Genomic DNA, 12,651 nt, shown 5'->3' on the forward strand with positions numbered 1-12,651 from the left:
CCTGTCATCTAAGAACAGGAAACTGAGGCTACAATTGGCACAGGATCACCAAAATTGGACAATAGAAGATTGGAAAAACGTTGCCTGGTCTGATGAGTCTGGATTTCAGCTGCGACATTCAGATGGTGGGGTCAGAATTTGGCGCATGGATCCATCCTGCCTTGTATCACCGGTTCAGGCTGGTGGTGGGGGTGTAATGGTGTGGGGGGGGATATTTTCTTGGCACACTTTGGGCCCTTTAGTACCAATTGAGCATGGTTTAAATGCCACGGCCTACCTGAGTATTGTTGCAGGCTGGCTGGTAAGTTAAGCTGGGAATTTTCCTTTGTTTTTGTTTGATATAGATGATCGCCCCCCCAAGGCAGACAGTCTGAGCATAAACAAAGTGCTCATTCAACAGACGTCCTGAGATTTATGAGAAGGGGGAGAGTCGGCTGTTCCAACAAGTACAAGCCGGTAAAACCAAACTACTAAGACACAAGATTAAGACTAAAACTAAAACCTACAGGATGGACCATACTTGTAGCGTTAGAAAGAGAAAGAAAGAGGAGAAGTAGAAGGGGTAGAAGAGAAGAGACCAAGAGGAGGAGAAAAGAAGAAGAGATGAGAAGGAGAAGAGAACAAGAGGACAAGAGAAGAAAAAACATTTCATCATACAAATTGAAGGCAAACTTTTATCAATCAACTTACAAAGAATATCATGATTTTAAAATATAACTGTTTCATTTGTTTTATACAAAAAAATGTTAATATATTTGTATTTTCAGAGGTAAACGTGAAATGTCACAAGCAATATGTAGCTCCTCCACTCCTTCAAAGCTTCTTCTGAAGATCAGACTACACAGCTAGAGGGACCCAACCAGCAGTGACACCCCCTCCTTCTCTCTCCTAGAGGGACCCAACCAGCAGTGACACCCCCTCCTTCTCTGTACTAGAGGGACCCAACCAGCAGTGACACCCCCTCCTTCTCTCCCCTAGAGGAACCCAACCAGCAGTGACACCCCCTCCTTCTCTCTCCTAGAGGGACCCAACCAGCAGTGACACCCCCTCCTTCTCTCCCCTAGAGGGACCCAACCAGCAGTGACACCCCCTCCTTTTCTCCCCTAGAGGGACCCAACCAGCAGTGACACCCCCTCCTTCTCTCTTCTAGAGGGACCCAACCAGCAGTGACACCCCCTCCTTCTCTCTCCTAGAGGGACCCAACCAGCAGTGACACCCCCTCCTTCTCTCTCCTAGAGGGACCCAACCAGCAGTCACACCCCCTCCTTCTCTCTCCTAGAGGGACCCAACCAGCCGTGACACCCCCTCCTTCTCTCTCCTAGAGGGACACAACCAGCAGTGACACCCCCTCCTTCTCTCTTCTAGAGGGACCCAACCAGCAGTGACACCCCCTCCTTCTCTCTCCTAGAGGGACCCAACCAGCAGTGACACCTCCTCCTTCTCTCTTCTAGAGGGACCCAACCAGCAGTGACAACCCCTCCTTCTCTCTCCTAGAGGGACCCAACCAGCAGTGACACCCCCTCCTTCTCTCTCCTAGAGGGACCCAACCAGCAGTGACACCCCCTCCTTCTCTCTCCTAGAGGGACCCAACCAGCAGTGACACCTCCTCCTTCTCTCTTCTAGAGGGACCCAACCAGCAGTGACAACCCCTCCTTCTCTCTCCTAGAGGGACCCAACCAGCAGTGACACCTCCTCCTTCTCTCTTCTAGAGGGACCCAACCAGCAGTGACAACCCCTCCTTCTCTCTCCTAGAGGGACCCAACCAGCAGTGACACCCCTCCTTCTCTCTCCTAGAAGGACCCAACCAGCAGTGACACCCCCTCCTTCTCTCTTCTAGAGGGACCCAACCAGCAGTGACACCCCCTCCTTCTCTCTCCTAGAGGGACCCAACCAGCAGTGACACCCCCTCCTTCTCTCTCCTAGAGGGACCCAACCAGCAGTGACACCCCCTCCTTCTCTCTCCTAGAGGGACCCAACCAGCAGTGACACCCCCTCCTTCTCTCTCCTAGAGGGACCCAACCAGCAGTGACACCTCCTCCTTCTCTCTCCTAGAGGGACCCAACCAGCAGTGACACCCCCTCCTTCTCTCTACTAGAGGGACCCAACCAGAAGTGACACCCCCTCCTTCTCTCTTCTAGAGGGACCCAACCAGAAGTGACACCCCCTCCTTCTCTCTCCTAGAGGGACACAAACAGCAGCGACACCCCCTCCTTCTCTCTCCTAGAGGAACCCAACCAGCAGTGACACCCCCTCCTTCTCTCTCCTAGAGGGACCCAACCAGCAGTGACACCCCCTCCTTCTCTCTTCTAGAGGGACCCAACCAGCAGTGACAACCCCTCCTTCTCTCTCCTAGAGGGACCCAACCAGCAGTGACACCCCTCCTTCTCTCTCCTAGAAGGACCCAACCAGCAGTGACACCCCCTCCTTCTCTCCCCTAGAGGGACCCAACCAGCAGTGACACCCCCTCCTTCTCTCTCCTAGAGGGACCCAACCAGCAGTGACACCCCTCCTTCTCTCTCCTAGAAGGACCCAACCAGCAGTGACACCCCCTCCTTCTCTCTCCTAGAGGGACCCAACCAGCAGTGACACCCCTCCTTCTCTCTCCTAGAAGGACCCAACCAGCAGTGACACCCCCTCCTTCTCTCTCCTAGAGGGTCCCAACCAGCAGTGACACCACCTCCTTCTCTCTCCTAGAGGGACCCAACCAGCAGTGACACCCCCTCCTTCTCTCTCCTAGAGGGACCCAACCAGCAGTGACACCCCCTCCTTCTCTCTCTTAGAGGGACCCAACCAGCAGTGACGCCCCCTCCTTCTCTCTCCTAGAGGGACCCAACCAGCAGTGACACCCCCTCCTTCTCTCTCCTAGAGGGACCCAACCAGCAGTGACACCCCCTCCTTCTCTCTCCTAGAGGGGCCCAAGCAACAGTGCCACCCCCTCCTTCTCTCTCCTAGAGAGACCCAACCAGCAGGGACACCCCCTCCTTCTCTCTCCTAGAGGGACCCAACCAGCAGTGACTCCCCCTCCTTCTCTCTGCTAGAGGGACCCAACCAGCAGTGACACACCCTCCTTCTCTCTCCTAGAGGGACCCAACCGGCAGCGACACCCCCTCCTTCTCTCTTCTAGAGGGACCCAACCAGCAGTGACACCCCCTCCTCCTCTCTCCTAGAGGGACCCAACCAGCAGTGACACCCCCTCCTTCTCTCTTCTAGAGGGACCCAACCAGCAGTGACACCCCCTCCTTCTCTCTTCTAGAGGGCCCAACCAGCAGTGACACCCCCTCCTTCTCTCTCCTAGAGGGACTCAACCAGCAGTGACACCCCCTCCTTCTCTCTCCTAGAGGGACCCAACCAGCAGTGACACCCCCTCCTTCTCTCTCCTAGAGGGGCCCAACCAACAGTGACACCCCCTCCTTCTATCTCCTAGAGAGACCCAACCAGCAGGGACACCCCCTCCTTCTCTCTCCTAGAGGGACCCAACCAGCAGTGACACCCCCTCCTTCTCTCTCCTAGAGGGACCCAACCGGCAGCGACACCCCCTCCTTCTCTCTTCTAGAGGGACCCAACCAGCAGTGACACCCCCTCCTCCTCTCTCCTAGAGGGACCCAACCAGCAGTGACACCCCCTCCTTCTCTCTTCTAGAGGGACCCAACCAGCAGTGACACCCCCTCCTTCTCTCTCCTAGAGGGACCCAACCCGCAGTGACACCCCCTCCTCCTCTCTCCTAGAGGGACCCAACCAGCAGTGACACCCCCTCCTTCTCTCTTCTAGAGGGACCCAACCAGCAGTGACACCCCCTCCTCCTCTCTCCTAGAGGGACCCAACCAGCAGTGACACCCCCTCCTTCTCTCTTCTAGAGGGACCCAACCGGCAGTGACACCCCCTCCTTCTCTCTTCTAGAGGACCCAACCAGCAGTGACACCCCCTCCTTCTCTCTCCTAGAGGAACCCAACCAGCAGTGACACCCCCTCCTTCTCTCTCCTAGCAGAGGAGGTCAGACAGAACTTTGAAGTCTTTAAAGATCTCTGATTTCCTTATAAAGTGTTTCTTCCATGATAAAGATCAGAGGAGCGCTCAGCCATGTGTTTTCTGAGGTGTCTATCAAGGTGTGCTTCTTCCCAGTGTGAGATCTCTGATGTACGGCAAAATATGATCCATATAGAAGACATTTCCCGCACGCAGGACACTAATATACCTCAAGGGTTGTGTGGGTTCTCTGATGTTTGTAAAAATGGGACTTCTGTGAAAAACGTTTCCCGCACTCAGAACAGGAATGCGGCTTCTCACCCGTGTGACATCTGTAATGTCTCAGAAAATGGGCCTTATCTGAAAAACATTTCCCACACTCATGGCAAGAATACGGCTTTTCACCAGTGTGCGATCTCTGATGTGTGTTAAGACTGGTCTTCTGCGTAAATGTTTTCCCGCACTCAGGACAGGAATACGGCTTCTCCCCTGTGTGAGATCTGTAATGTCTGCCCAGTTGTGATTTATTGGGAAAACATTTCCCACACTCAGAACAGGAATACGGTTTCTCCCCCGTGTGAGCTCTCAGATGTATAACAAGGTCTGATTTAGAGGGAAAACATTTCCCGCACTCAGGACAGGAATACGGCTTCTCCCCTGTGTGAGTCTTCTGATGTCTCATAAAACTGGCCTTAGCTGAAAAACATTTCCCGCACCCATGGCAGGAATACGGCTTTTCAACATCGTGCGATCTCTGATGTCTACTTAGGTAGGATTTCTGCGAAAAAGTTTTCCAGCACTCAGGACAGGAATACGGCTTCTCCCCTGTGTGAGATCTGTAATGTCTGGCCAGTTGTGATTTTTTGGAAAAACATTTCCGGCACTCAGAACAGCAATTACGTTTTTCCCCCGTGTGACACTTCTGATGCTTTATAAGACTATTTTCAGAGCTAAACCTTTTCCCACATTCAGGGCAGGAAAATGTCTTCTCCCCCTGAATTCCGGCACCATCCCTCACAGTACGAGGTTGCTCAGAGTCAGAGGGATTCCATGGTCTATCCACACTGTGAAGTCCACCATCCATAGTGGAGATCATTGTCTTTTCTCCTCCACAATCTCCTGTGATGTCCTCATCTTCCATTTTACAACCTGGAGATAAAGTGAGACGATCCTTTGAGGGTTTCTCCATGGCGTGTCCTGGAAAAATATAAAAACATCATCAATAGATATGAGAGGGTTAGTTCACTTCCATCAAGATTCCATCTGGATCAGGTAGATATGAGTGAGCAGATGTTCCCTGTGGAGGTCCCAACCAGCTGGGACTCTTCCCCTCTTCAGTCAAAGGGCCTTTGGTCCTCCTCCCAGATCACTTCTACATTTACACAGCCTTGTCAGAAGAGCAGGAACCAATGGGGACTGGGAGGTCCATGCTCTTTACACAACCACAAGCCTAGGCACTGGGTCATGTGACCTCTAATAAACAAGGAGGGTCAAAGTTCAGACTTGCAGACCCTTTACTATAGAACAAGTGACCATAGGCCTAGGCTTCTGGTGATATGAAGCACTGGAGGGAGCTTGCCGCAGTATTTTCTTCTGCAGAGATAAGTGTTTCAGTATTTTTTTGTTTAATAAGTATTTATTAAAATTTTAACCACTTAAGGTCAAGCACGGAGGTGGAAACATTATGCTTTGGGGCTGTTTCTCTGCTAAAGGTACAGACCAGGCTTTGCCGCAATGAGGGGCCAATGGACGGGGCAATGTATTGTAAAACCTTGGATGAGAACCTTCTTCCCTCAGCCAGAACACCGAAGATGGGTCGTGGATGGGTCTTCCAGCATGACAATGACCCAAAACACACCGCCAAGGCAACAAAGTAGTAGCTCAAGAAGAAGCACATTAAGGTCATGAAGTGGCCTAGCCGGTCCCCAGACCTTAATCCTATAGAAAATTTATGGAGGGAGCTGAAACTTCAAGTTACCAAGCGACAGCCAAGAAACCTTAAGAATCTAGAGAAGATCTGTAAAGAAAAGTGGACCAAAATCCCTCCTGAGATGTGTGAAAACCTGGTCACCAACTACAAGAAACGTCTTACCTCTGTGCTTCCCAACAAGGGTTTCTCCACCAACTACTAAGTCAGGTTTTGCTTGGGGATCAAATACTTATTTCACTCACTGAACTGCAACTCCATTTATAACATTTGTATCGTGTTTTTTCTGGATATTTTGGTTGATATTCTCTCTCTATCATATAAAATACACCTATGATAAAAATTATAGACCCTTCATTTCTATGTAAGTGGGCAAAACTTACACAATCTGCAGAGGATCAAATCATTATTTTCCCCATTGTATGTGATTGTGCCGGTATGAGCCTTCCATCGGCAAGTGGTTGACAGAACAGTAGTAGAAAAGAGAGAAGACTTACGCAAAAAGCCAATACACAACTGGAAGAAAAAAACAACCTTTCTAGAAAGGGACTTTTGGTTGACCAGAAGTTTGACCTGCACCAAAGGTGATTGCAGCTCGCTGAATGGACAAACAAAGTGGCCAGGTTTGGTCAATCCCCTGGCTGGTGCAGGTGGAAGTCCTTCATTAATTACAACTTTCTGCTTGTTGGTTGCTAATACGCTGGTGACTGCCTGCATCTTAGCAACCAATGGCACTGTACATCAGTCCACTTGCAAACTGACCTCGAAAAGCCCAGAAAAACATACAAAAATAGGTTCCCGTAGATGTCATTGGGTTTGGGAAGCTATGTTCTTGATTTCCAAATCTCAGGCTTGGTAAAGCCTGAACCAAAGCTAGGTCACTTCTTACTTTTCATCCCAATAAGACTGCCATGTTATCACAGAGTTATAGGCCTACTCTGGACCAATCAGTGTGCAGTAACAGAGAAGAGATAAGAGAAGAATATATTATGGGTCACCTGTGCTGATCTCTGTAGGAGTGTCCTCCTCTATGAATGTCCTCGTCATTCCAGCCTCCTCCGTATATTGCTGATCATCCCTCACATACGTCTCTTCTACTTCACTCTCAACTTTTACGATAATCAGATCTTCACCCTAAACCAACAGAATGGCAGAAAATAACATCTGTAACATAGAAGTATTTATGATGTGAGATCACATAGAAAATATCATCTTGTAGAGTCCACACATCGTCTCCACATGTCAGAGTGTTCAATCACTTTATGTTCCCGACCCTCAACTCCACCTACCTGATGATGGTGAGGGATGGTGTGACCTTCCTGTGTGGAATCCCGAGAATACAGAGGACGGGGACATCTCTCTGGTGGGTTCCTGGTATTTGTTCGATCCACCATAACGTCCTTGTCCTTCATCACACCATACTTTTCTTTAACAACAATATTATCATCTCCGAGATTTCCACTCTGAATATATAATAAAACATTCACCGTAAAAAACACACTTGTGTAGAAAATATAACTACCAATAATTGTCAATCGCCTACCTCAAGATAATGAGCCACATCATACTCCTCATCCTCTTCTTTAAACTCTTCTTTCACAACAATATTATCATCCCCAAGATTTTCAATCTGAATATATAATAAAACATTCATTGTAACAAACATGATTGTGTTTAAATCATAACTGCCAATAATTGTTCCTCATCTACCTGATGATGGTGAGGGATGGTGTGACCTTCCTGTGTGGAATCCCGGGAATACAGAGGACGGGGACATCTCTCTGGTGGGTTCCCATTACTGGATCCATCTGTAGGAAACACACACACTGACTGAATACATTGTTTCTATGTGTTTATCAGATGATGGGGGATCTAGGTGGACCCTCCGTACTGCTCTCTCCTTTACAATAAAGTCTCCTCTTACCCGGTGATGTGAGGGGCGGCTGATTGTCCATCATGACGTCCTTGTAGAGATCCTTGTGTCCTTCTAAATACTCCCACTCCTCCATGGAGAAATAGACAGTGACATCCTGACACCTTATAGGAACCTGACACACACAATGATACAGTCACCATCCAGACACATCCCTTGTCTGTTACTGGATAATGTCCCAGAATTCCCAGAATCCTCCTCACCTCTCCTGTCAGCAGCTCCATCATCTTCTTGGTGACTTCTAGAATCTTCTCCATGTTGTGTCTCTCAGGTTTTAGGGAGTCACATGGAGGCACTGTGATGGTCATATGATCACCTGACTTCACAAGAGGAAATCTCTGTATTGGAGAACCAATAGGAATATCATGTTAGACTCCCAGAATCCTCCTCACCTCTCCGATCAGGTATGTGTTTTATTAATAGAGATAAGAGTGATGTCATGTGACCTCCCAGAATCCTCCTCACCTCTCCGGTCAGGTCTGTGTTTTATTAATAGAGATAAGAGTGATGTCATGTGACCTCCCAGAATCCTCCTCACCTCTCCGGCCAGGTCTGTGTTTTATTAATAGAGATAAGAGTGATGTCATGTGACCTCCCAGAATCCTCCTCACCTCTCCGGTCAGGTCTGTGTTTTATTAATAGAGATAAGAGTGATGTCATGTGACCTCCCAGAATCCTCCTCACCTCTCCGGTCAGGTCTGTGTTTTATTAATAGAGATAAGAGTGATGTCATGTGACCTCCCAGAATCCTCCTCACCTCTCCGTTCAGCAGGTAGATGATCTCCAGGGTGAGATTTATTATCTTCTCAGTCATGTGACTTCGGTCCTCCTCCATCCTCACCGATGTGGTCATGTGATCTATGCGGGTTTCTCTGTAGAGAGATAGCGGAGAAGTATCTGGACTGTACTGGTTGTACATTATTAGCATGAGGATGTATGGGGATAATATGTGGGTTGATGTTAGTGGTAATTAGCACATAGTTTAGGTTTATTGGCATTTGTAGTGTTTTTACCCCCTGCAAACCTGTTATATTTTGTCCTACCTCCTTGCCCATTATTGGCTGATCTCAGATCCCCTCGTATAGTCAGGGATGGGGGTTATCCACGCTTCATCCCCATTATTAGCTGCTATGAGGTTGCTGACCATGGTTGAAGGCTACACAAGGCATTATGGGTGAGTGAAAAAGTTATTTAACCACAAATTCCACCAGCATTCAAATCCTGCCAATTGGGAGTCAAATTTCAGTAGATTCCGAATCCAAATCTCATCCCTCGGTACAAGGAACTGCTAAGGTGTGAAAGGTGACACATCTGCAAAATTATGGAAATGTTTCAGCCCCGTAAGGGGTAAATGCTCTGACCCTGAAGGGGTTAATCTAGGTTTCCACACTATATGTGTGTGTATCATCATCTGCTGGAGATAAAAGACGTCACAGTGACTATGGAGGAAGAGGACGGAACATGACGGGGTGGGGGGGGGGTTACTGGGTGTAAATAGAAAATAAGATCTTATTACCTCCTCTACTGCCACTTCGAGCAAAGTCTCCTCTCTACTTCCTCCCGACTCACCTCTCACCCAGAACTTCCTGTCTGTACCTGACATCACTTCCTGTCTTCCATAGAGAACATCAGGTTTAGGGATTTACAATCTTAGTCATGCTGTCCTTAGTGACGATGAAGTTAAGGTCCTTGATCGTGGCTTAAAATTCGCACCCATAAAAAATCTCAACAAATTTAGTGCGTATGTGAGTATTCAAAAATACATTAGAACATTGAATATGAAAAAATATTTTTTGTCCCATCCCTCTCAAGGGCCCAGGCCCTCTGGACAAAATTACTCCACTTTACGTAACAGATCTACATTTAACCCTCAGATCTCAGACAATAAACATTTAGATGTTTTTAAAAATATGGTCTCCAAAGATTTGGAGAAATTACATATTAAAAAAGTTTCTGACCCTTTGTTCATCAAACGGGGAATTAAATCCTTAACTGAACGAAAGGACATTGTGATCCGTCCGGCGGATAAGGGAGGTGGGCTGGTTATCCTTAGTAAAGAATATTACCAAAATGAAATGTCCCGCCTTTTATCAGACCGTGACACTTACCATGTTCTTAATAAAGATCCCATGTTATCTTTTAAGGACGAGCTACATAGCATTGTTGAGGACGGTAAAGACCGTAAAATCCTGAATAAAAAAGAGGCTTTATACTTGGATCCTTTATTTTGTCGAACACCCATCATATATTTCTTACCTAAAATCCATAAGGACACGGTTAACCCCCCGGGACGACCCATTGTTAATGGGATCGATTCTGTATCCGCAAGATTAGGACAATATATCGACTTTTTTTTGCAGCCCTTGGTCATGCAAACTCCAGCATTTTTGAAGGACACAAAACATATTATTCAAATTCTTGATACTTTAAACTGCTCGCCTTCCACATTCTTGGTAACAGCGGACGTAAGTTCACTGTATACTATCATTGGCCATGAGGATGCAATGACTTCAGTTGAATGGGCATTAGCTTCGTCTTCCCTTTCTGGTGGTCACCAGGAGTTCCTCTTGAGTTGCTTGGATTTCTGCCTCAAGAGGAACTATTTCTGGTATAACAGAGAATATTATCTGCAGACCAGGGGTTTTGCCATGGGGGCCCGCTTTGCTCCCAGTGTGGCTAATATCTTTATGGCCCACTGGGAGGATGAAGCTGTCTTTCTCCATCGCCCCCCCGAGCTGTTGTGCTACAGGAGATTTATTGATGATCTCATCTTGATCTGGAATGGCGAGAGATCCAGGTTGGATGAGTTCATTCAATCATTAAATAACAACTCCAGAAATATTTCTCTCACATGGACCATCAGCTCTGAAAAAGTGGTGTTTTTGGATTTATCTATTAGTATCTTGCAAAATAAATTCTCTCTTACTAACTATTTTAAGCCCACCGACCGTAATTCTTATATTCCCCTGGGGAGTTGCCATCACAGTTCTTGGCTGTGTAACATCCCCAGGGGGCAATATATAAGATTGCGTCGGAATTGTACTACTGTGGAGGATTTTGTCAGCCAGTCTGAGGTCCTCACCTCGAGATTCGAACAGAAGGGGTACAATAGGGCCTTATTAGATGAAGAGGTATCTAAAATCATGTTATTAGAGAGGAATGAACTGATTGCCAATTCCTCTAAGCCCCTTGCTAATGATAGCCACAATTTCAAAATGGTGTTGGATTACAATATTCAACACCGGAAATTTGAGAAAATTATTCAAAAAAATTGGGCTATTTTGAAACAAGACAGAGTCTTAGGCCCCATACTACCTGATAGACCTCAGTTTATATACAAAAAAGCCCCTACGCTTAGGGATCGCTTGGCACCCAGTGTTCTTGACCCCCCAGTACCTACCTCAGATAAGCTTTTTTCCTTTTTGGGAGGCTTTTATGCCTGTGGTAGATGTGTCCCTTGTAAACATTCTAAGGGTAATATCAAAAAGAGGAAAAAATTCTTGGCCTCGGTTACTAACAGAGAGTATGAGATTAAACAGCTCATTACATGTGACACTATTGGGGTGGTCTACATGCTGGAGTGTAGCTGTGGTCTACAGTATGTTGGAAGAACGTCAAGACCCTTACATGTCAGGCTGGCTGAACACGTTAATAACATCAAGAAAGGTCTCAAGACCCATAGCGTGTCTAGACATTTCAAGATCTCCCACCAACAAAACCCTAAGTATTTAAAATTTTGGGGCATTGAAAGGGTTACTAAGCACTGGAGAGGGGGTAACTTCATCCGGCAGCTTAGTAAAAGAGAATCCCACTGGATCTATGAGACAGGGGTCATGCACCCCGATGGGTTAAATGTAGAATTCGATACCAACTGTTTTTTATCTGATCGATAAAGTTTTTTAGTTTTTTAGTTTTTCTTTTTTCCCTTTTCTTATTGTCTGTGTAATGAGAAAGTATTGTGACGGTAATAATGTCCTTATTTTACCATATCATGTAACAATTAGTACCATGATGGTAATAATGTTTTTATTATATTATGATGGGGAGCAGTCGGTGGCCGCGGATGACAGTTATCATGCATTTTTTTTGCATTTTTATTTTAGACATTATGGTGCTCTGATACTGCTCTTTCAAGACTTCACTTTCGGGTATGTCTTGTGCTGACACCAGATTGTTTTATATACTTTTACTATTTTATATGTATTTTTGAGCCTTCTCTATACTTAATTGGGCTACATAGGCTCGGAATGATGTATGTGGAGACACTTCCGGAGTCTGCCCATTTCCGGTACACGTCATCTTAGTTGTCTTTGGTGTTGCCATGACAACTTACCTCCTTATAGCGCGGGTGCCCACGTAGTCACGACATCTGCTGAGGAAGTCCCCGCCCACTGGGACGCAACGCGTCTAGAACGTGACGTCGTGACGTCATCCGCTGCTACTGCGCATGCTCCACCGCTCACACACTGTGTGTCCATGTTCGTTTCCTGGCACTTGTGAAGTGCCTGATATGTAAGTTTGATTTTATTCGTTTTACAATAAACATTTGAATACGGAGAGCACTATGTCTGTCCCTTTTGTGATTACATGCTTATGATACCCACCTGCCATCTGATCATCCGGAGGAGTCCCTTGTCATGTAGATCTCCTTGTCTGCCGATCTTGTATCATTGCCTGATTATCTTTAGGACCAGGTGAGAGGCCATTCGATCTATGGTGAAGGGTTCCAGTATCACACATCATTGTCTGCTGTTATCATCACACCTCTGGTGGATTTATGTCAGTCTTTTTGGGACATTTACTGTTGGACATTTCTTTTTGCTTCCGG

General features: G+C 46.9%; 1 protein-coding gene across 1 annotated transcript in view; it reads right to left on the reverse strand.

The window, feature by feature from the left end:
• Positions 1-701: 701 nt before the first annotated feature.
• The window catches only part of LOC141104959 (uncharacterized), a 664,134-nt gene continuing 652,184 nt past the window's right edge, over positions 702-12,651 (reverse strand). The window contains exons 15-16 of the mRNA XM_073594770.1: positions 9,258-9,262; positions 702-4,901 (exon numbers count right to left, since the gene is read on the reverse strand). Of these exons, the coding sequence (XP_073450871.1) occupies positions 4,184-4,901; positions 9,258-9,262 (723 nt within the window). The 3' untranslated portion in view covers positions 702-4,183. The remainder of the gene's footprint in view (positions 4,902-9,257; positions 9,263-12,651) is intronic.

This window comes from Aquarana catesbeiana, linkage group LG08, assembly GCF_042186555.1.
Source record: "Aquarana catesbeiana isolate 2022-GZ linkage group LG08, ASM4218655v1, whole genome shotgun sequence".
NCBI classification, from domain to species: Eukaryota; Metazoa; Chordata; class Amphibia; order Anura; family Ranidae; genus Aquarana; species Aquarana catesbeiana.